Below are 25,349 nucleotides of genomic sequence, written 5' to 3'. Positions count from 1 at the left end.
TTCATCTTTGTATTCTTTTTGGCATATTAACAATATAGTATTAAAGGGCAGTATATTAGCAATTGTGGTCAGGTGGCCTTGGATTTACCATTTTTTCCATTATGTCACATCACAAGATATCCTGCATTACTCCTTAAAATGTCACTTTGTTCTAATTCCTTCACATACTGAAATATATTATTTTATCCCTTCTCAAACTGATGGAATTAAATTTTACCTTAGATTATCCCGTGCTTTCCCAAGGACAAAGTACAGTTGTCCCTCACCATATTGCGGTTCACTTTTTGCAGTCTCACTATATTGCATATTTTTAAAAAGTATATATCTAATTTTGTATCACAGATTTTTTGCTATATCATGGAATTTTGCAGTATATGGGTATTTTAATATATTTATTATTTTAATTATTTTGAAATAAAATAAGCATTTTCTAACCTAAAAAATTGAAAACAGGCCCTGGCCGGTTGGCTCAGCGGTAGAGCGTCGGCCTAGTGTGCGGAGGACCCGGGTTCGATTCCCGGCCAGGGCACACAGGAGAAGCGTCCATTTGCTTCTCCACCCCTCCGCCACGCTTTCCTCTCTGTCTCTCTCTTCCCCTCCCGCAGCCGAGGCTCCATTGGAGCAAAAGATGGCCCGGGCGCTGGGGATGGCTCTGTGGCCTCTGCCTCAGGCGCTGGAGTGGCTCTGGTCACAACATGGCGACCCCCAGGATGGGCAGAGCACCCCCTCCTGGTGGGCAGAGCGTCGCCCCTGGTGGGCGTGCCGGGTGGATCCCGGTCGGGCGCATGCGGGAGTCTGTCTGACTGTCTCTCCCTGTTTCCAGCTTCAGAAAAATGAAAAAAAAAAAAAAATGGAAAAAAAAAATTGAAAACAATATAAAAATATATTTTAAAAATTAATTAAAACAAAAAATTAATTAGAACATATTAAAAGAATATTAAATCTAAATAAAGCCTTAAAATATATATAAATAATAAAATAAATATAAGGTCACTACTTTGCGGATTTTCACCTATCGCGGGGTGTTCTGGAACCTAACTTCCACGATAGACGAGAGACCACTGTATCTCTTTTTAGAAGAAAGAGTCCACTCCTATTTCGTACCCTGATTAGGCTAGTCACGTGTGTGGACTTTTCTTTTTTTTTTTTCCTGTATTCCTCTGAAGTTGGAAACGGGGAGGCAGTCAGACTCCCACATGTGCCCAACCGGGATCCACCCAGCATGCCCACCAGGGGGCAATGCTCTGCCTGTCTGGGGCGTCGCTCCGTTGCAACCAGAGCCATTCTAGCACTTGAGGCAGAGGCCATGGCGCCATCCTCAGCGCCTGGGCCAACTCCGCTCCAATGAAGCCTTGGCTGCAGGAGGGGAAGAGAGACAGAGAGGAAAGAGGGGAAGGAGTGGAGAAGCAGATGGGCGCTTCTCCTGTGTGCCCTGGCCGAGAATCGAACCTGGGACTCCTGCACGCCAGGCCGATGCTCTGCCACTGAGCCAACCGGCCAGGGCCCGAGACACCTTTTCTTAAAGAGTTACCTTTCCTTCCAAAGACCTAGACATAAGCCACAGTGTGAGCAAGAAAATCAAGTAGAATCTGAGAAAGGCTATGCACACAATGCTGTGCTCTTATAAGGTGTATAAGTAAAGTGAAATGGAAAAATGCTTGGATTCCACTTTGGGACTCAGCCATCACCAGACTCACCAGTTATGATTTCATTAACCTCCGCTCCTGTTTCACATTCTGATTGATATTCCTTTCCTTCTCTCAACCAGTTAGAGCTGAAACCTCAAGGCCGAATGCTAATGAACGCCAGATACTTCCTGGAAATGAGTGGCAAGTGACATTTCTTGTTCCTGTTGGGGGTTGAAAAGGGCATGTCCCTTCTCCTTTTGTCCAACTTATTGGGCTTTTGCAAAGCATAGAAAGGAATCAGGAGAAAAATGGAAGCCTAAGGACTATTCTTAAAATTTCCAGTGGTACCCAAACATTAGTTGAAAATACACTATCTGGGTTAGAGAATCATAAAAACATAAAACAGAGTATTAGTGTTTTAATTGTGTGCACTCATAAGCCTAGTGCTTCTATAGTCTGTCTTTATTTTAGTTTGGGAATTTAAAGTAAATTCAAAAGGCTCTGCTTATGTGTCACAATGTATATACACACTGTGTGTAAATGATGTGACATAAGCAGTAGAAGACAAGATAAATATAAGAAGCCAATAAATATTTTTTATAATGCTATTGGCAAATAGTAATGTCTTCAAGTTAGGCACCTCAAATCCTTTTAGTAACAAAGAAGGAAAATGCATTGCTAAAGAGTTTCAGTTCCATGTCACACACAAGCATTGGTCACAGAAGTTACGTTCATGAGTGTGTGCTTGATGCCTGTGATAGCCTATTAGTTCTTCCTGTTGCATCTATATTCTGTGGTCAAAATACTATTTAAATGAATCAGTGCTACTAATAAAATCCTAAAGATCAAAATAGAGTATGTGAACTTACAGATAATAAACTGATTTAATTATCTTCTAAATTAGTTTTGTGCCAAGAAACAAGTTTTAGTTTACAGACTTAATGGTGCTTTGGGGGTTTTTTGCTTCACATGTACAATTCCTTTGGGTCCAGATTCAAACAAATACATTGGAAAAAACATAATATGAGATGATCATGTAATATTAAACACTCCCCAGATATTTGGTGATACTATGAAAATTATTGTTAATTTTTTGTGTGTGATGATATTGTAGTTATATTTTTAAAGGTCCTTATCTTTAAGATACATACTCAAATGTTTATAGATAAAATGATACCAGCAATTTGTTTGAAATAACCCATTTGAACAGGTTGGAGGGGTTGGATAGGGTATATTAGGAGATTGACCATGGACTGGAAATTGTTAAAGCTGGGTGATAATTACTGGTAATTGATTAGAATATTTGTTCAACTTTGTATATATTTGGAATTTTCCATAATAAACCTTTGGGGGGTTTTTGTTTTTTGTTTTTTGTATTTTTCTGAAGCTGGAAATGGGGAGAGACAGTCAGACTCCCACATGCGCTCGACCGGGATCCACCCAGCACGCCCACCAGGGGCGAAGCTCTGCCCACCAGGGGGCGATGCTCTGCCCCTCCGGGGTGTCGCTCTGCCGTGACCAGAGCCACTCTAGCACCTGCGGCAGAGGCCAAGGAGCCATCCCCAGCGCCCGGGCCATCCTTGCTCCAATGGAGCCTTGGCTGCGGGAGGGGAAGAGAGAGACAGAGAGGAAGGAGGGGGGGGGCGGTGTGGAGAAGCAAATGGGCGCTTCTCCTATGTGCCCTGGCCGGGAATCGAACCTGGGTCCCCCGCACTCCAGGCCAATGCTCTACCGCTGAGCCAACCGGCCAGGGCAAACCTTTGTTTTTTTTAAAAAAGAAAAAAAGAAGAAAAACTCCTAAAGAGGAGTTTTTACAATCTGAACTTTTCTTCTTTTATCTCTGGATGCTGTAAATATATAGTACATGACATTGTACTATTTTTTGAGACAGCCAAATACTAGTGATTATAGGGCAGCTAAAAACTGGCTTTGCACAAAAAGTAAAAATCCTAGACTAAATAATTATACCAATACTGTTTAATTTCTTGAATAAGATAAACTATACATCTCCCATTTGTTCAAAATATGGCCCAATGTAAAGTGAAAAAAGTCCTCTATCAAAATGCAAGTATTCTTGGTAAATGGTTTGAAGATTCCTGCTTTCAAAAAATAATTTATGGATATTCTTTCTGTTACTATGGAACTTAAATTTTATCTTAGAATGAGAAAGCAAATTCAGGTAGGCCAAAAACAATAATATTTCAAAAACAATAAATACACAAGCCCAGGAAGTTTTTTCCTATGAATAAAATTACTTCATATTTAGTTTTTTATACTAGACCCAAGCTAAAAGTCTATCTCTAAATTTTTATATGTCAAAAATCCTAATTTTTAACAAGCAATATTATTGAATATCTCAACTGTAAAATTCTTTATTGATAACAAGAAGTATAGGATATCATTTAATTTTAAGGATGTTATTACATATAAGAAATCATTTTCAAAAGAAATGTTTTCTCAAGGATTCAGAAAACCCAAATGTGAGTTCTTACTCAGGGGCCTTAAACCCAAATTGGAGAGGTGCAGATTAAACAATTAGAGAATTAAATCCTAAACCACATAAATACTGGTTAACCAATAGGTTACCATCAGTTCAGAAATTATATAGGGCAGGCATTGAAAGAAGGGGAGAATTGAGATTTGCAAAGAAGAGGGAAAGCGTCTAGGAGAAAAACAAATGTAGGCTTGAGCAAAACTATAAATGGACAAAAGACTAAGAGAAGATCAGTCTGCATAGATCAGTGGGCCCCTGCTAAAATCAGATGAAGAACCAACGACAGATCTTGGAAAGCTCAGAAGCCAGGCAAGAGGAGTGTACACTTCAAGAAGTCACCAACAGAGAGTCACAGTTGCATTCCTGAGCAGGGCATGATATGATGGAAAGCAGTGTTTAGGGAGAATTGCTTGTGACAGAATGTAGGATAGGTTTGGAAAGGAAATAAACTGGATATAGAGAAAGCCTGTAAAATTTTATTCTTGCTGTAAAGAAGCAATGAGAATCTGGGATAGGCATGTGATTATATTAATGAAATAAGAGAGAGAATCCAAAAGAAAATAATAAGAGTAAGATTTCTTGGCAATGTAGATGAAAGGGTATGCTCATTATAAGTACATAGTTAAGGTGCTTTTATCATTTTTTAAAAATGAAAGTTGAATGAAGGAAAAATATTAATAACATTTTCTATAATAGTTGGACTAGACAGTGGTCGGCCAACCCATTAATCAACAGAGCCAAATATAAATAGTACAATTGAAATTTCTTTTGAGAGACAAATTTTTTAAACTTAAACTATATAGGTAGGTGCATTGTTATTAACTTAATTAGGGTACATGGTATTTTGTGGAAGAGCTACACTCAAGGGGCCAAAGAGCCGCATGTGGCTTGCAAGCCACAGTTTGCCAACCACTGGACTAGGAGAATGATAATAAGTGGTAAAAATGGGAGATATGAGAAGAGAAGACAAATGAGAGGGACTTAGGAATTCAATCTTGGATAACAATTAAGATGATATCATGAAACTGATACTTATGGACATAGATAAAAATGAAGTGGTTACCAGGGGAAGGGATCATAAGGGAGGGGGAAGGAGACTTCAGTGAATGGGGAGGGAGCAGGGATGGGGGTAAGAATGTAAAGAGGGAGAAATACAAGGTAATAGAAAATGATTTGACTTTGGGTGATGGGTATACAACATAATCAACAGTTCAAATGCTATAGAAATGTTCACCTGAAACCTATGTACTTTTATTAATCAATGTCACCCTGTTAAAGTTAATTTTCTAAATAAAATTTAAAGATGAAAATGAAAAAATGCTATCATGCCCTGCACCCCTTTAATGGAAGCCTCAATTCTTTTCTACTTTATAGGGAATTAAATGGCTCATTGCTCTCCACACACAACTCAGTCCATTCCTTATCTTTTGAAATTCTCATTCCTTGATTTCTATGCTGGAATCACTTTTTCTCTTCTTCTTCTACTCTCCTACCATCACTCTTGGTAGCTTCAGTGTTTGCTATTACTATCTAATATACCCACTTCCTATTTTTACACCTTTCTACACATTTCTTTACCCAGTCAATAACTTACAGTCACCATGCAGTTCTTCACATCTGTAGAATTCTCCACCCCAACAAGGACTCAGAGTCACAACTCTTTCTCTTAGAGCTCATCATCCTCTCCTGTCAATTCTGTCCTCTCTTTCTTTCAGCAGGTACTAGACTTTGCCCTGATCTCATTTCTCTTTCATGCCCATTTGTTAACCACTTGTGACATTAACTCCTAACCTAGCCTGGTGTTCATGATAAGCCCTTGCCAGTACTCTGTTCTGATGAGCACCCTCTTCTTTCAAAGATGTTCTGATCTCTAAACCATGCATTTCTCCTCTCCTGCCCTATGCCTTTGCACCATTTTTACCAGTAATGTATTCTTTTGCCCTTATTACCTTAATTAATTATTGCGTCACCTACCTGGAATCCTGGAAGTAATTTTTATAGCCTCCTTTTCCTACAACCTCCCACATTAATTCATCACCAGTTTCTGCCCATGTTGTCTACTTAGTATTTTTTAGTTTGTCCCCAGCTTACACCATCATTACCTCCTGCCAAATCCCACTCATTCTATGAGGCTGCTGGAATAAACTATGCATGCCATGCCTCTGTTCTTCTCTTTACCCCTGTCCCTGCCTACAGCCTTTTTGTGTATATAAACTATCTACAGGAAAATGTTCAAGCTGATGTGGCATCCACACATCTTCTGGATGAAATCTCTGATGTTTCTGCTTCATACTGCACACTGGCAATACACACATCCCATGACACCTTATCTCTGTACCCTTGCTCAGTCTTTTCCATCTAGAGAGAACACTTTTTGTTTTACCCACCATACCTTCCCCCGTGCACTAATAGAACTTGATTTGTCCCTCAGAATCCAACTCAGAAATCATCTCTGCTAATATCTTCCTTGTACCAACTTTCTTCTTTTTTTTCTCACCTCAACCTACCTACACCTACCTTAGCTGGTGTAGTTTTCTCACCACTGTGGTCCTATAGCATCCTGTGAATACCTCTCTTCTACATTTACTACTTTTCCTTCTGGACTCTGAATTCCTTACAGGAAAGCAATGGTTGAACTAATCTTATTTGTTTCATTAACTCCAGCACCAGGTTGCATGCTAGGTACATAGGAGGTATATTTATAAATGTTTGTTGAACTGTTCAGTTGGACTTATCCCAGCATCTAGAAATTCCTTTTATTTTCTTTTGATTTCCATACAATGGCTATTCCAAACATTTCTGTACTCCTTGGTTTCTGAGAGTATCTGATTCTTCTCATTCTTGGAGGATGGTCTGCCCCTCGTGTAATTGAAAGACTCCATCTTATGTCTATCTCTGCAGTTAGAATACAGTTACTTCTCCCTGCAGCCTCTCCCTGCTCTCTGCCTCAGAGAAAGTCCTTCCTTCTCTTGGTCTCCTGCATCTAATTCTCAGCAGTTCTTCTGTACCACCAATCATGCTTCCTCCCTAGTACCTTCGACGTTTTCTTTCTCTTCTGTTTTTCAGTTTCAAAATCATTGGAAAGACAAACTGGATTAAGCCATCTTCTTTTTCCTCAAAAAGTATCTTTTTGTTTTAGCTTTTTACCTCCATGAGTTTTTCTTTCCTCTCCTTCCCTGACACACATCTTTTAAAAGTAGTTTATAGTTATTAGTGTCTGTTTCTTCACTATTTTGTCAATTCTTAAACCCTGAGTCTGGCTTATATTTCAACCAATCTGCTAAATGACTTTTTCCAAGAGTATGAATCCTCAAAACAAATTCCTTTTTCTTAACCTTCAATTCCCTTAACATCTTTATATCACTCAATGCTGAAAAACCAAGTCTTTCTTGGCTAGCACAATGTGATACTATCCAAGTTTTCTTCTTAATTTTTCAGCTGCCTCTTTGTAGTCTCTGTTATGATTACTTTTCCTACCACTTTATGGATGTATATGTCTCCAAGTCTATTTCACAGCATCATATATGCTGTTCTCTGTATGAGTGCCATGTCACCCTGACTTCACTGTTAGCCACTCAAAGGTTACAGATAATATTTCATATTTCTTTAGAACATTCAGCATAGCAATTTTTTTAGAGCTACCCAGAAAATACTGTGGTTCTGTTTACTATACACAGTGATAGATATTATTTAATATAAAAGAAATAACCAAACATATAAAACCAAATTGCTTCAGAAAATAAACATGGTAAATACCAGAAGAATTCAAGAAATTTTTAGTTTTTATACATTTACTCTCTTATAATGACTGAAATGGTTAGAGGATAAAAGATATCACAAGAAGAAGCAAGGGAAACAATTCATTTCTAGCATATAAATATATATATACACAGAGAGAGAGAGAGTTAGGGTTCTCAAAATAATTCATCTTATCCTTTGTATTTAAAAGTAATTTTTTTTTACTTTATTTATTTTATTTTATATCCTTTCATCTGGACCAAAACAGGAATAAGTCAAACCTTACTGGCAAATATCCTACTACACCAGTCCTAAGTTATAAATAGATCTATACACTTACACCAGAACCTGTGGGGAAAAGGCAATTGCCTCAATGACCCTGAATTTAGCACCTTATTCATCAAGCCTGATTTCTTTCCAGCCCAGTTCCAAATAAAAGGACCTAACCTGCCTACCTTAAAGTATTGGTAGTCTTATGCCCTCATTAGGGAAACTATTTACATGGTTAATGGGAATGCTCTTTCCCTGGGAGTCTAGAGTTGCCATAAAACAGACCTGTGGACCACTGTAGAGAAAACTTTAGTCTTAAAATGTGTGTGGGGCTTGGATGGCCTCCCAGGAGAGAGCTCTCCATCTATGTCATCTCACCCTTCTCTGCTCAATCTGTTTCTAGCCCAGCCGCTATTAGAGATATGGACAATAAAGTACCTTAGCAGAGACATTTGCGCCAAGTGTATTGTCAAACCTCTGCCACTGCTTTGCCAGAATAGCAGTGATTTAGTTTAAACATTTTTAACTCTTTTTATTTGTGAAATACGAGCCTCTTACTCTCCATAAACTTTCATTTTTACATTTGTAAAAATAAAAGATACAATCTGTAATCCAGGAATCTTCGAGCTATTTAAAATTACAATTCTAGAAGTTATAATCATTAAATTCATTATCTTTATTTTAGTGATGATGATTATTTTTGTTTTCTTTCCCATTTACCATATTATTCTTTCTTGCATGCAATTTTTTTTTTTTTTGTATTTTTCCAAAGCTGGAAACGGGGAGAGACAGTCAGACAGACTCCCGCATGCGCCCGACCGGGATCCACCCGGCACGCCCACCAGGGGCGACGCTCTGCCCACCAGGGGGCGATGCTCTGCCCCTCCAGGGCTTCGCTCTGTCGTGACCAGAGCCACTCCAGTGCCTGGGGCAGAGGCCAAGGAGCCATCCCCAGCGCCTGGGCCATCTTTGCTCCAATGGAGCCTCGGCTGCAGGAGGGGAAGAGAGAGACAGAGAGGAAGGAGAGGGGGAAAGGTGGAAAGCAGATGGGAGCTTCTCCTGTGTGCCCTGGCCGGGAATCGAACCCGGGACCTCTGCACTCCAGGCCGATGCTCTACCACTGAGCCAACCGGCCAGGGCCTTGCATGCAATAATTTTTAGCATACTGTTTAACCATGACTGCCTTGCTGTTGTGTGTTTGCTTTAGGCCTGGGCTTCAGCCAGGGCATTACTGGTATTCTCAAAAGTCTACCAGCCTGTTGGGAAGATGTCATCTGGGCATAGGACACTGAGAGAGGGACTACCTAAAGTACCATCACCAATATCCAGAGCCCAGGCTGAACTGAATAAATGTGAATGTGATGGTTTGATGCAGGTGATAGGAAACATCCAGGATTACCAAGACATTAAAAAGAATTGCAGTGATCTTTAATTTCTGGCCCTTTCCACATTGGCCAGTGTAGTCTGTAGCTGGTACATCTGATTACTGGGGACATCAGCAACTAGAACATAAATAACTCCCCAGGTTCTTTTGCCCTCACACACAAGTCTGGCCAGCTCCCTCCAGTCTTCTGTACTTTATAACCAGATATATAGCATCTGGGACCTAAAAAAAAAAGTGCTATTTCTAAGCTGCTGTCAATAACCACATTATTCTCTAGAATTACATGCAAAATACCACTTCCTGCATTCTCTGGCTGACTCATCATTGACAGTGAATAGGAAAAGTTGATAAATACCTTGAAAGTTCTGACCTCTGGTTTTAAAAATTGAAAGATGATAACTCAGCACAGTCAAAGAATAGTGAAGGATTAAGCTAATAACCCAGCCTTGATGCTTCAATTCTGTAATAACATATCCTATGGTCAATGCTTCAATTCTGTAATAACATGTCCTATGGTCAATTCGTATTAAAAAACTGAAGGAAAGAAAGGCTTAGTACTGCACCAGACTTATTAAGTACTTGGGGTTTTGCTGGATTCAACACTTGCCTAATTCCTTGTTCATCTCTGTCCCTTCTCCATCTCCCCACCTTCCCCACCCAGCTGTGGCAGCCATTTCACAGAACTTCTCTTTGTCCCCTTTCCTCTTCTGCAGACACAAAAGACATGAGTGAGTTTGAGACTGAAGGCTTCTTTGCTTTGCATCACCGTCGAGGAGCCATCAAACAAGCCAAAGTCCATCATGTCAAGTGCCATGAGTTCACTGCCACCTTCTTCCCACAGCCCACCTTTTGCTCTGTCTGCCATGAGTTTGTCTGGTATGATAACTTGGCATTTCACTCCAAACTTTAGGCAATTCATTTTGTCACATTCTCTTAACTCACCAGACCCAGCATGCCCCACCTGAGGGGAGCATGCCAGAACAAGTACTACATGAAAAGCTTTCAGTGGCCTCATCTGAATGGAGAAGGCTTATAGGGTATGAGTCTATAAAAGATTTCATAATGTGGCTCCTATAGAACAAAGAAGCCAGCTCTATCAGGAAAGGTTTCAAGGACTTTAGTTTCTGAATAAATGGGAGGCTGTGGGATAAGAGGGGAGAGGCAGAGGAGGTAGATATCCTTATTGTAAGCACAGTTTTACAGTTGAAACTCCCACCACCTCAACAGCCCAATCTTGCTGGCACTAATGTCTACAACAGCAACAACTGTCCCATTGGAGCTCATGGGTTTAGATGATTATAGTGCTCTTGGGTGTTTTAAGAGCCCTTGAACAGAGATTGGTTCAAGCCTCAGTAGCCACATAGCAAAAGCTATGATAGAGTGGAGACTTGAAACAACTCTTTATCTCCAGTCTCAGGCTGCTCACTTCCTAGTGAGATGCTCTTCCCTTTGGAGGACTGCAGAATCCATTAATACACAACCCCAGCTTAACCAGGGTACCCAAGGTCAAATAGACTTTTGCTTTATTTTCATCAATTTGTTTTCATCTAATGACCTGAACCTCTTTCCTGTCTCATAGTGTTATTCAGGCATGATACTCAGAAAGAAGAAATGGAATGTTGTTCAGATATCTTTGCGGATCTATATTGAGCTTAGTGAGACGATGAATTTTTAAGTGTGGTACATAGAAATTTCCTACTATGATGCATTTTCAGTCAGGCATTTTAACCTCTACAACAGATAAATACATATTTATTCCGATGGCTTTAGGCGACCCCTGTGTTTTGGTCGTTCGACCCCCGCCAGGGTCGCGACCCACAGGTTGAGAACCGCTGCTCTACAAGTTTGTTTTGGAAAAGACACAAAAGAGAGAGCAATCAAGAATAGCTCCTCATTTATGTTATTATCAGACTTTTAACAAAGCAGTTTAAAATAAAAAACACATGTTAACACTCTTGGCAAATGATAGACCAAGACTGATGATAAGCAATGGTCTCATAGTAGGAAGCTATGAGATCTCATCACCTTTCAGATGTTTGTGATGCTGCTTTTGGTTCAAATATCCATATAAATCAAACCTCTGCTTTATTGCAGGGGTCTGAACAAACAGGGCTACCAGTGTCGACGTAAGTAAGAAGGATTTCTGTTGTATTACCATCATTCTTTTTTATTTGTTCCTTAACTTCTGAAAATCTTAAACTGCAATCATTTCTTTTCAGAATGCAATGCAGCAATTCACAAGAAGTGTATTGATAAAGTTATAGCCAAGTGCACAGGATCAGCTATCAATAGCCGAGAAACCATGGTATGTATTTAGATTCTACTCTTGGTCTGCAATATGATGATTTTATTCTGACATTAAATTTTACAGCCCACTCATTCTTTTTAATAATGCCTGAACTTGAATCCTTAAGCTATCAGTGATCTCCTTAAAACACTTTCTTCTTCAATAAGATATCCAAGACTAGAATGTGAATTTTAAAAATCACAAAAAGGGCCCTGGCCGGTTGGCTCAGTGGTAGAGCATCGGCCTGGCGTGTGGTAGGGTTTGATTCCCAGTCGATTCCCGGGGTTCGATTCCCAGTCAAGGCACACAGAATAAGTACCCATCTGCTTCTCCACCCCTCCCCCTCTCCTTCCTCTCTGTATCTCTTCCCCTCCCGCAGCCAAGGATCCATTGGAGCAAAGATGGCCTGGGGCTGAGGATGGCTCTGTGGCCTCTGCCTCAGGCACTAGAATGGTTCTGGTCTCAACAGAGCAATGCCCCAGATGGGCAGAACATCACCCCCTGGTGGGCATGCCAGGTGGATCCCAGTTGGGCGCATGCGGGAGTCTGTCTGACCGCCTCCCCGTTTCCAACTTCAGAAAAATACAAAAAAAAAATCACAATAAGAATTTTAGTAGTCTGACCAGGCGGTGGCATGGTGGTGCGGTGGATGGAGCATCAGACTGGGACACGGAGGACCCAGGTTTGAGACCCTGAGGTCGCCAGCTTGCGCGCGGGCTCATCTGGTTTGAGCAAGGCTCACCAGCTTGGACCTGGCTAGAGCAAGGGGTTACTCAGTCTGCTGTGGCCCCATGGTCAAGGCACATATGAGAAAACAATCAATGAACAACTAAGGTGTTGCAACGAAAAACTAATGATTGATGCTTCTCATCCCTCTCCATTCCTGTCTGTCTGTCCCTATCTATCCCTCTCGCTGACTCTTACTCTATCTCTGTAAAAAAAAATAATAATAATCTATGGTATAATAAATTTATATTTAAAAAAAAGAATTTTAGTAGCTCTGCGTTTTCCAGAAAAACATAATAGAAAGTGGCCAGAAAGCATAATTTTCATCAATTATATGAAAACAAATTCTGTGGTATATACAGCTAGGGTGACAGTTAAAGAATAGAGGCAAATGATAATAAAATACTGGTATAAATATTTACAAGGTTAGCGAGAGATGATAATAGATGTATAATTCTTATATTAAGAGGCAAATATGGCTGTTCAATCCCTGGTCAGGGCACATACAGAAACAGACCTATGTTCCTATCTCTCTTTCTCCTTTCTTTTCCCTCTATACTTAATAAATAAATAAATGAAAATAAAAAAATTTAAAAGAGGTACCATAAATATTTCCTTCAGAACTAACTTTGAGGTATGTAGTTTGAGGAAAAGTTAGATTTTACTTGTCCTGAGCTAGAGAGTCAGGCAGCCTTCCTTCTTCATTAGACAAGTGTTTACTGGGTGTCTAATACACGGAAGGTGCTCTGCTAGGTGGGTGATTAGCAAAGCACAAAACAGATGTGATCCACCCTGCCTTTATGGACTTTACCATAAAGCTGGGGAGACAGATAATTAACAACTGACTATGTACAGTTTCCATTTATATTAGGTACAATGAAAATAACTGAGTGGCTCGCTTAGACTGAAGCTCAGGGACTCTCTCGAGGGAGGGGGCACTTAAGCTCAGAGCTGAAAGGTGAAAGGAGCCAGCTGTGTGGACAGAAGAAAGAAGAAGTCCTTAGACAGACTGAAAGGCTTCATGGGTGGAAAGAATCAGCATGTTCTAGGAACTGAAATGAAGCCATGTGACTGGAACAGCAAGGGCAAGAATGGAACACGAAATTGGGGAACTTGGCAGGACGTAGATGGGGTACAGGTCTTTAGACCCTGGAAGTGAGGTTCAATTTTATTTTACTTGCCACTGGAAGTATGCTTTGTGACTGTGGTAGGGAAAATGATGGGTTGAGATGTGAAAGTAACAAACAGAAAGAATGGAGTCCCACCAGGGCAGAAATGTGGTGACAGCAGAGATGGAGCAAAGTAAGCAGATATTTTAAGTGATTTTGATATTCAAAATGACTATATTTGCCAATGGACAAGGTATGGAGAATGAAAAAGAGGGATGATGGCCAAGTTTCTGTCTTGAGCAGCAAGGTAGATAGCAGAACCATGAGAATGTGAATAAGACTGGAAGGAGAAATTAATATTTCAGTTTTGGACAAGATCAATCTGAGATACTGAAAGACATCCAAATGCAGTTACCACATAGACCAGTGGTAGTCAGCCTGGTCCCTACCGCCCACTAGAGGGCATTCCAGCTTTTATGGTGGGCAGTAGCAGAGCAACCAAAGTATAAATAAAAAGATAGATTTAACTATAGTAAGTTGTTTTATAAAGATTTATTCTGCCAAACTTAGCAAAAATCTGACATAAAGTACTTGGTAAGTAATTATTATTATTATTATTATATGCTTTAACTTGCTGTAACTCTGCTTTATAAATTTTATATAGTAAAGTTACTTCCCTGCTTTATAAATCACCATTACTGTGGAACCAGTGGGAGGTTAGAAAATTGTACTACTAACAGAGATACAAAAGTGGGCAGTAGGTATAAAAAGGTTGACTACCCTGACATAGATGATTTTATATGAGCTTGGAATTCATGTGAGCCAATGGACCAAATCTATAAATTTGAGATTGAGTATAATTGAGGTAGAATTTGAAGCTGCCAGAGTGATTACCTAATGAGAAATATGGAGAGAAAGGAGTATAGGGTTGATACTGACCCCAAAGGAATCTAAAATTAGATTTTAGGTAGAAGACAAGGAGCTTGTGATAGAGACTGAGAGAAAGGGTTCAGAGAGGGCTCTTAATATACTAAGAGTATATGAAAAGTGGGTTATGTTCAGTGCATTTAAGATGTTACAAAGAGGGCCACATGGAGATCTTTGGAGCTCTACATCAAAAAAATCTCAGAAGATACATAGAGATGGTACCCTTATTGGCCAGCACTGGAAGAGGATAACATGGAAACAACCTCTGTATTAATATGTATATTATCATGAAGCTTAACCACGAAGGAGATGTTTGAGACAGAACAGTAGCTGGAAGGAGGTGAAACACAATAGGGAAACACTCCCATAGCTAGGGAGCAATGACAGAGAGATGAAGTTGGAGAGAGGGACGACCAAAGAAATCAGTTTTGGCAAGAGGGGAAGAGGTCCAAATCACATGTGGAGACGGGATCTGATGGACCAATGAACACTTCATCAGTTGAAACAGGAAGGGTGGAGAAGATTATTGCAGATGAAGGGGGTGTGTCAATTTGAGAATGGGCAGATAAGGGAGGTTCTCTCAGACAACTTACATCCTTAATGAAGCCTGAGGATGGAGAGGAGGAAGAAGAGAAGACAGTGGCTGACTTTGAGGAGAAAGGATCTGTGAAACAATTATTTTAAGAGATGAGAAAGCAAGGGATTGGAGAAAAGCAGTTGGGTTGCCGAGCACAGTTGAAATTCCCTTTGAATTTGATGTGTCAACCTGCCCAGGTCTGTGATTTTCTTCAGCAAAGGGGCAGGTACAGAGAAAGAAAATTGACTGACTTTTTCCAAAGTAGAATTTCTTTTAAAATTTAGAGCCAGAAGAGGATAATCTCATACTAAAATGACTCTGTTAAGGTTCCAAGAGGCCAAAGTAGTTTATCTACCGTCAACCACCTGTAAGTGGCAGAGCTGGGGCTAAGATCCAGACCTCAGTCTCCCAGACCAATGATTATGTTTGCTTAAATCAAATTTCCACCTCCCAATCCACCCCCTTCTCTTTTAACTTGATGCTTCAGCTTTCCTGGAAAATCACAAATTATAAGCATGGCTGTTAACCTTTAAGGCAAATGTCCAATAGAAACAGAATGAGAGCCACAGCATAATTTTAAATTCTCAAGTAGGCACATTAAAGAAAGTAAAAAGCAACAGATGAAATTAATCTTAACATCCTATTTTATTTAACCCAATCAGTCCAAATATTATTACTTCAATATATAATCAGTACAAGAATTAATAAGATATTTTACATTTTTTTGTTCAAAATCCAGTGTGTATGTTATACTTACAGCACATCTTTTCACCACCTTGCAAATGTTCACTTGGTCCATGTAACTAAGTAGCTATCATATTGGAAAGTACAGCTCTACAATCCTTCCTAGACATACCTTGAACCATTTGGACGGTTCATGATCTAAAGTGAGAACATCATTCTGAGTGAAATAATTAAATCAGAAAAATCTAAGTACTGTATGATTTCACACATAGGTGGGATGGTGGGATATCAAACTGACACTGATTGACATAGATAAAAGTGAAGTAGTGTGGGGGAGGGAGGAGTGGGGGAGGGGAGAGGGAGTAAAGAGGGACAAATATACGGTGATGGAAAATGATCTGACTGTGGGTGATGGGTACACAACATCATCCACAGTTCAAATGCCATAGAGATGTTTACTGAAACCTATGTACTCGTTTTTTTTTTTATTAAATTTAATGCAGTGACATTGATAAATCAGGATACATATGTTGAGAGAAAATATCTCTGGATTATTTTGACATTTGATTGTGCTGTATACCCCTCCCCCAAAGTTAAATTGTCTTCTGTCACCTTCTATCTGGTTTTCTTTGTGCCCCTCCCCTCCCCTAACCCCTCTCTCCTTCTTCACCCCCTCCCCCCTCCCCCAACCTCCCACCCCTGTTGCCATCACATTCTTGTTCATGTCTCTGAGTCTCATTTTTATGTCCCTTCTATGTATGGATTCATCTTAGTTTTTGTTTGTTTTTTCTGATTTACTTATTTCACTCCGTATAATGTTGTCAAGGTCCATCCATGTTATTGTAAATGATCCTATGTCATCATTTCTTATGGCTGAGTAGTATTCCATAGTATATATGTACCAAAGCTTTTAAATCCACTCGTCCTCTGACGGACACTTGGGCTGTTTCCAGATCTTCGCTATTGTGAACAAAGCTGCCACAAACATGTGGCTGCATTTCTCATTTTCGAGCCGTTCTATGGTGTCCTTGGGGTATATTCCTAAAAGTGGGATAGCTGGGTCAAAAGGCAGTTCGATTTTCAGATTTTTGAGGAATCTCCATACTGTTTTCCACAGTGGCTGCACCAGTCTGCATTCCCACCAGCAGTGCAGGAGGGTTCCCTTTTCTCCACATCCTCGCCAGCACTTATTCTGTGTTGTTTTGTTGATAAGCGCCATTCTGACTGGTGTGAGGTGATATCTCATTGTGGTTTTAATTTGCATTTCTCTAATGATTAGTGATGTTGAGCATTTTTTCATATGCCTATTGGCCATCTGTATGTCCTCTTTGGAGAAGTGTCTATTCATCTCTTTTGCCCATTTTTGGATTGGGTTGTTTGTCTTCCTGGTGTTGAGTTTTACAGGTTCTTTATAAATTTTGGTTATTAACCCCTTATCAGACGTATTGTCAAATATGTTCTCCCATTGTGTAGTTTGTCTTTTTATTCTGTTCTTGTTGTCTTTAGCTGTGCAAAAGCTTTTTAGTTTGATATAGTCCCATTTGTTTATCCTGTCTTTTATTTCACTTCTCCATGGAGATAAATCAGCAAATATATTGCTCCGAGAGATGTCGGAGAGCTTACTGCCTATGTTTTCTTCTAAGATGCTTATGGTTTCATGGCCTACATTTAAGTCTTTTATCCATTTTGAGTTTATTTTTGTGAGTGGTGTAAGCTGGTGATCTAGTTTCATTTTTTTGCAGGTACCTGTCCAATTTTCCCAACACCATTTGTTAAAGAGGCTGTCTTTACTCCATTGTACTTCCTTACCTCCTTTGTCAAATATCAGTTGTCCATAGAACTGTGGGTTTATTTCTGGGTTCTCTGTTCTGTTCCATTGATCTATATGCCTGTTCTTATGCCAGTACCAGGCTGTTTTGAGTACAATGGCCTTGTAGTATAACTTGATATCAGAAAGTGTGATACCTCCCACTTTATTCTTCTTTTTTAAGATTGCTGAGGCTATTCGTGTCCTCTTTTGGTTCCATATAAATTTTTGGAATATGTGTTCTATATCTTTGAAGTATGTCATTGGTATTTTAATTGGTATTGCATTGAATTTATAGATTGCTTTGGGTAATATAGACATTTTAATGATGTTTATTCTTCCTAACCATGAGCACGGTATATGCTTCCACTTGTTTATATCTTCCTTGATTTCTTTTATCAATGCTTTGTAATTTTCCGAGTACAAGTCTTTAGTCTCGTTGGTTAAGTTTACTCCTAGGTACTTTATTTTTTTGGTTGTAATTGTGAAGGGGATTGTTTCCTTAATTTCTCTTTCTGACTGTTCATTGTTGGTGTATAAAAATGCTTCTGATTTCTGAGTATTGATTTTATATCCTGCCACTTTGCTGAATTTATTTATCAGGTCCAGTAGTTTTTTGACTGAGACTTTAGGGTTTTCTATATACAATATCATATCATCTGCAAATAATGATAGTTTTACTTCTTCTTTTCCAACTTGAATGCCTTTTATTTCTTCTTCTTGTCTGATTGCTATGGCTAGGACTTCCAGGACTATGTTGAATAAGAGTGGTGAAAGGGGGCACCCCTGCCTTGTTCCTGATCTTAAGGGGATTGCTTTTAATTTTTGCCCATTGAGTATGATGTTGGCTGTGGGTTTCTCATAGATGGCTTTTATCATGTTGAGGTATGTTCCCTGTATTCCCACTTTGCTGAGAGTTTTGATCATGAATGGGTGCTGGATTTTATCAAATGCTTTTTCTGCATCTATTGAAATTATCATATGGTTTTTCTCCTTCTTTTTGTTTATGTGATGAATCACATTGATTGATTTACGAATATTGTACCAGCCTTGCCTCCCCAGAATAAATCCCACTTGATCATGGTGTATGATTTTTTCCATATATTGTTGGATCCAGTTTGCTAAAATTTTGTTGAGGATTTTAGCATCTATATTCATCAGAGATATTGGCCTATAATTTTCTTTCTTTGTGTTGTCTTTGCCTGGTTTTGGAATCAGAATTATGCTCGCCTCATAAAAGGAGCTTGGAAGTCTTCCTTCCTCTTGAATTTTTTGAAATAGCTTGAGAAGGATAGGAGTTAGTTCTTCTTTGAATATTTGGTAGAATTTTGTTGTGAAGCCATCGGGCCCCGGACTTTTCTTTGTTGGGAGTTTTTTGATAACTGTTTCGATCTCATTTGGTGTAATCGGTCTGTTTAGGTTTTCTGATTCTTCCAGATTGATTTTTGGAAGATTATATGTTTCAAGGAATTTGTCCATTTCATCTAGGTTGTCTAGTTTTTTGGCATACAGTTCTTCATAGTATTTTCTTACAATATTTTGTATTTCTGTTGTTTCAGTTGTTATTTCTCCTCTCTCATTTCTAATTTTATTTATTTGAGTCCTCTCTCTCTTTTTCTTGGTGAGTCTACTTAAAGGTTCATCAATCTTGTTTACTTTTTCAAAGAACCAGCTCCTAGTTTCATTGATCCTCTGTATTGTTTCTTTAGCCTCTATGTCATTTATTTCTGCTCTGATCTTTATTATTTCCTTCCTTCTACTACATTTGGGCTTTACTTGCTGTTCTTTTTCTAATTCTCTTAGATGCAGGGTTAAGCTGTTTATTTGAGCTTTTTCTAGCTTCTGAAAGTGTGCCTGTAGTGCTATGAACTTCCCTCTCAGCACTGCTTTTGCTGTGTCCCATAAATTTTGAGTTGTTGTATGCTCATTGTCATTCATTTCTAGGAATTTTTTTATTTCTTCTTTGATCTCATTCTTAATCCATTCATTATTTAGTTTCCATGTGTTTGAGAATTTTTGAGCTTTTCTGCTGTGATTCATTTCTAGTTTCATGCCGTTGTGATCGGAGAAAGTGCTTGATATGATTTCAGTCTTCTTAAATTTGTTGAGAGCACTTTTGTGCCCTAACATGTGGTCTATCCTAGAGAATGTACCATGAGCGCTTGAAAAGAATGTATATTCTGCTGCTTTAGGGTGAAAGGATCTGAAGATATCTATTAAATCGAGTTGATCTAGTGTTTCCAATAAGTCTGCTGTTTCTTTGTTAATTTTCTTTATTGAGGATCTATCTAGTGATGTTAGTGGGGTATTGAAGTCCCCTACTATTATAGTATTGCTGTTGATCTCGCCCTTTAAATCCATCAAAGTCTGTTTTATATATTTGGGTGCTCCTATATTAGGTGCATAGATATTTATAATAGTTATATCTTCCTGTTGGATTACTCCCTTTATCATTATGTAGTGGCCTTCTTTATCTCTTACTATATCCTTTGTTTTAAAGTCCAATTTGTCTGATATAAGTATTGCTACCCCAGCTTTTTTTTCATTTCCGTTTGCATGAAATGTTTTTTTCCATCCTTTTACCTTCAATCTATGTGTGTCTTTTGTTCTAAGGTGTGTCTCTTGTAGACAACATATGTATGGGTCCTGTTTTCTTATCCACGCAGCTACCCTATGTCTTTTGATTGGATCATTTAATCCATTTACATTTAAGGTTATTATTGATATGTAGTTGTTTATTGCCATTTTATTCTTTAAAGGTGTATTCCTTTTTTTGCTATATTCTTTTCCAACTTTGATCTGTTTACAACAGGCCCCTTAACATTTCTTGCAGCGTTGGTTTGGTTGTAATGAATTCCTTGAGTTGTTTTTTGTCTGGGAAGCTTTTTATTTCTCCTTCGATTTTAAATGATAGCCTTGCTGGATAAAGTAGTCTTGGTTGTAGGTTCTTGTTCTGCATTACTTTGAATATTTCTTGCCATTCCCTTCTGACCTCAAGTGTTTCTGTTGAGAAGTCGGATGTCATCCTTATGGGGGCTCCTTTGTAGGTGATAACTTTTTTTTCTCTTGCAGCTTTTAATATTTTCTCTTTATCGCTTAGCTTTGGTATTTTAATTATGATGTGTCTTGGTGTAGGTTTCTTTGGGTTTCTCTTTAATGGAGTTCTCTGTGCTTCTTGGACTTGTGAGAGTTTCTCTTGCATTAATTTAGGGAAGTTTTCAGTTATGATATGATTGAACAAAGTCTCTATCCCTTGTTCTTTTTCTTCTTCTTCAGGTACCCCTATGATGCAGATGTTATTTCTCTTCATGTTGTCACAGAGCTCTCTAAGTGTTTCCTCTGACTTTTTGAGTCTCTTTTCTCTTTTCTTCTCTGCTTTCATGCCTTCATTCCAGTTGTCCTCCAACTCGCTGATTCGATCCTCAGCTGTATTCATCCTGTTTTTAATTCCTTCCATTGTGGTCTTCATTTCTGATATTGTATTTGTCATCTCTGACTGATTCTTTTTTAATATTTCAATATCCTTTTTTATACTTGCTATTTCTTTATTTAGGTTTTCAAACTGCCCCTCCATTGTTGTTCTAAGATCCCTAAGCATCCTTACAATCATTATTTTGAACTCTGCATCTGGAAGTTTGATTATTTCCATATCACTCAGCTCATCTCTCAAAGGTGTCTCTTGTGGTTTCATTTGGGTTGCACTCCTTTGTCTTCTCATAATGGTGTTTTATTTGTAGAGTTGGTTGAGTCTAGGCTTGGTGTTGTCTGCCTCCAGTTTTCATTTGTGTTATTTCTAGTTCTTCTTGGGTTGGTATCGGCTATTATTTGTAATCCACTTTCGGATTTGGGCAGCTTTGAAGTCTTGATTTGTTTGTTTTCTTAACAGGTGATAGTCTTGTTAACTGATATCAGCAGGGGGCTTTCTTGAAACTGTAACCAGGAATGCTGTGGGTGTAACCTGAGACGCTGAAGGTCTGTTCCACCAACTAATCTCACTGGGGGCAGGGTTTTTTCTCAGCTTCAGTAGGGGGAGGTGTATCTCAGATCTCCATGGAGACCTGAGTTACTGCCCCTCCTCCCCACTTCTTGTTTTCAGCTGTGTCTTGTTGCGCTGATTGGAGCTGGATACATGTCCGGAGATCTCTTATCCGGAAGCACTTCAGCTCTGTTTTGTGAAAGGTTCAGTCCCTCCCCCAGCTATGGCCGCCTCCAGCACGAATGAGTCAGCTTTTTTATTTTGTTTCTTGCATACCTTAGCCCCTCACAGTCTGTCCCTCTCCTTGTCCTTTCCACTTGGGAGATAAGCTGGTCTTTTCAACCCATCTTGCTCCCTGGTTGCCAGGTAAGTGGCTGTGAGCAGTAGTTTCTGCTCTTTTTCCTCTGTGAAATCCTCTCTGGGCTCTCAGCCTCCCCCTCCCCCCCTGCCGTTCCTGTAAGCAGAGGAGATTCAGGCACTCCTTACCAGGATTATTGTGGCTTCCTCTTTGCTCCTTGGTTTTTGAGTGCTGTTCTTGCAGTTCAGTGTTGGTTTTTCATGCTGATTTTTCCTAAATTGATTTGTATTCCAGTTTGGTGTTGAGAGCTGGGCGTCTGTGCGTCCGTCTACTCCGCTGCCATCTTCCTCTTTCCGAAACCTATGTACTCTTATAGATCAATGTCACCCTGTTAAAGTTAATTTTCTAAATAAAATTTTAAAAATTAATAAATAAATAAATAACATAGAAGCCTTTTAGCGTGGACATTGGCATTAATTGTTCACATTTACACAAAAATGTTAATACAAAATGAGTTGTGAAAGTTATTTTTTTTTTCTTGGCTAAAAATGGCTTAAGTAAGTGCTGGGCAACTTTTAAGCAATTCTAACCAGTAATTGTAAAGACACAATGTTGACCAGTAGCCAAAGCAGTAACATTAGCTACATCACTTTAATAAATAAGGCTTCATTACTGTGCATGTTCCCAAATGAATTGTTTAATTAAAAACTTAGGCAGAGATTCTAAATCTTAAGTACATGATTCAAAACTATACTTTCAGAGATCATTTCTATAGTTTAAGTACATGAACCTTTTTGTACTGCACAAGAATATTGGTATTCTTGACAGGATTCAAACTGCCTGATTTTTTTGTTGTTTTCATGAGATAAGTTTGATTAAAGTAGAAGATCTTAAACTCTGGAAAACTGTAAAAAAAAAATAAAAAAAGAAAGAAAGAAATCCAGACCATATCTACCACCAACATGCCTTTGCCTCTTGCCTCTCCCCATCTCATAAATCATACATTCATTTTGAGAGAGAGAGAGAGAGAGAGAGATGAGTAATAGTGAACAAGGACAGGCTTGGATTCTGACGACCAGGCTATCATGACCCAGGCTCACTCGGCTGTGTGACCTAGACATATGCCTTGCCCTCTCTGTGCTTAATTGCCTCATCTGTCAAATGAGAATACTAACAGAGGCTACTTCAAATGGGATCTTTTGAGGATTCCATGAGGTATCATGTGTAAAAGGTAATCGACATGCCATTTGTGTCCACAGTGCCCGGCAGAACCATCTGCCTCTAGCATCTCACACCTGGATAACAGGTGTGAAGTGCTGCACACTGTAGGCCCTCCTACTAATAAACCCATGGCAGTGTTTCCTCTAGAGGAGTTATTACATAACGTATTTCCAAGGTTAAAGCACTACTTCTGAGTTAAAAGAGAAAAGAAAATATTTATATTAAAATAGGAAGTGCGGCCCTGGCCAGTTGGCTCAGCGGTAGAGCATTGGCCTGGCGTGTGGGGGACCCAGGTTCAATTCCCGGCCAGGGCACATAGGAGAAGTGCCCATTTGCTTCTCCACCCCCCCCTCCTTCCTCTCTGTCTCTCTCTTCCCCTCCCGCAGCCAAGGCTCCATTGGAACAAAGATGGTCCAGGCGCTGGGGATAGCTCCTTGGCCTCTGCCCCAGGCGCTAGAGTGGCTCTGGTTGCGGCAGAACGATGCCCCGGAGGGGCAGAGCATCGCCCCCTGGTGGGCAGAGCGTTGCCCCTGGTGGGCATGCCGGGTGGATCCCGGTCAGGCGCATGCGGGAGTCTGTCTGACTGTCTCTCCCCGTTTCCAGCTTCAGAAAAATACAAAAAATAAAAAATAAATTAAAAAAATTAAAAAAATAAAAATAGGAAGTGCAAGGTTTACTTAGCTCCCATGTAAATAAGTAACTCTAGCCCCCCTCTTTCCTGAAATGTTAGCCCAACGGTGAGAATACCGCAGACTTCCACTGTCTGCAGGTTCCTTGATATGTGTACATCAGGCATTTGCCCCTCACCCTGAAAGGGCTAATGGCTATCTGAGTTCTTCAGGCAAGACTTTAAAGCTTACATTTTTTTAAATTTCTTTATAAAGATTTTATTTATTCATTATAGAGAGGAGAGAGAGAGAGAGAGAGAGAGAGAGAGAGAGAGAGAGAAGGGAGGAGGAGCAGAAAGCATCAACTCCCATATGTGCCTTGACCAGGCAAGCCCAGGGTTTTGAACCGGCAACCTCAGCGTTTCCAGGTTGACACCTTATCCACTGTGCCACCACAGGTCAGGCTTGACAAGTAACAACTGTTGTTTAAAATACACATCGCTCCAATGTTTTTATTATTCTGCTAGTCATGCTAAAGTATCTGCTAAGACATACGAAGCTGGGGGCCCAGGGACACCGACCACCGTGTGGTCTCCTCTTCTTTCAGTTCCACAAGGAGAGGTTCAAGATTGACATGCCGCATAGATTTAAAGTCTACAATTACAAGAGCCCCACCTTCTGCGAGCACTGTGGGACCCTGCTGTGGGGCCTGGCCAGACAAGGACTGAAGTGTGACGGTGAGTCTAGTGGGAAACAGGTGTGGGCCCGACAGAACCTCTGGGAGGTGGATTCACAGCTTTAATGGAGAGGATGAGGGAGAGCAGGAGGGAGGCTGGAGGTGGCTGACCTCTCCAAGCAGACTGGAGGAGCCCCCTGATTGTGAATGAAAAATACCTGAAACAATAAGCTACTCACAACCCCCACACACACACCCTACTTAGCCTTGGACCCAGATAAGTACAAAATCACTGAGGTTAAATGTCAAGTTCCTGGCCCTTTGCTTTCTGTTGTGCCTGGTCCTGGGGAGAAATGAAGGCAGCATTGCTCTGACTGACTGCTTCCCACTAGCTGACCTGCTGTCTCTCTGGGCCTGGCCCCTGACTCCAGCAGCTTCAGCTGGGTCCCTGCCACCCTCCTTTGCATCAGCCAGTGAGGTTCCTTCTGTGGTCCCATCAAGGAGCAAGCCTGGCACCTCTGCTTGGCTGATGGACAGTCCTGCACAGAAGAGTTCCATCTTCAGGTGGATAGAGTGCCTATCACCAAAGTGTGCTGCAAACTCCAGATGCCCAGGGAGAGGCCAAGTCCAGCTCTGACTCTGACCTCTCCCCCAAGGCCGCCATGGCCACAGAGCCAGAGCCTTCAGTCTTCACTGGTCAAGTTATTTGACCAACCCTGAGAGAAAGTCAAACGGGCTTTCTTGCTCTAAAACACCGTTTGCTGAGATGCTATTACACCAAGATTAGGGGGTAGGTAGGAAAACATTCCAACAAGAATGACAAAGCACTTCAGCCTTTTGAGTTGGGACGAGAAGGGATGGGAGCCAGAAAGATTCAAAACAGAAGGTTCCTGCTACAGCAGAGATCTTTTAGTTTGAATTATTAAATATAGAGGTCAC

General features: G+C 40.1%; 1 protein-coding gene and 1 non-coding gene across 6 annotated transcripts in view; both read left to right on the top strand.

Annotated features, from left to right (window-relative positions):
* PRKCQ (protein kinase C theta) overlaps positions 1–25,349 on the top strand; it is a 167,455-nt gene that overhangs the window by 85,635 nt on the left and 56,471 nt on the right. For all 5 annotated transcript variants that reach the window (XM_066280738.1, XM_066280733.1, XM_066280735.1 and 2 more), the window contains 5 exons: positions 1,769–1,829; positions 10,228–10,390; positions 11,609–11,640; positions 11,734–11,819; positions 24,342–24,471. In XM_066280738.1, coding sequence (XP_066136835.1) covers positions 1,769–1,829; positions 10,228–10,390; positions 11,609–11,640; positions 11,734–11,819; positions 24,342–24,471 — 472 coding nt within the window. The remainder of the gene's footprint in view (positions 1–1,768; positions 1,830–10,227; positions 10,391–11,608; positions 11,641–11,733; positions 11,820–24,341; positions 24,472–25,349) is intronic.
* On the top strand, positions 454–529 carry TRNAT-AGU (transfer RNA threonine (anticodon AGU)). Its single transcript has one exon. It is a non-coding gene; the product is annotated as a tRNA-Thr (tRNA).

The sequence above is a fragment of the Saccopteryx bilineata genome, chromosome 5 (genome assembly GCF_036850765.1).
Source record: "Saccopteryx bilineata isolate mSacBil1 chromosome 5, mSacBil1_pri_phased_curated, whole genome shotgun sequence".
Classification (NCBI taxonomy): Eukaryota; Metazoa; Chordata; class Mammalia; order Chiroptera; family Emballonuridae; genus Saccopteryx; species Saccopteryx bilineata.
The sequence above is the reverse complement of the archived record's forward strand: the minus strand, read 5'-3'. Positions and strand labels throughout refer to the sequence as shown.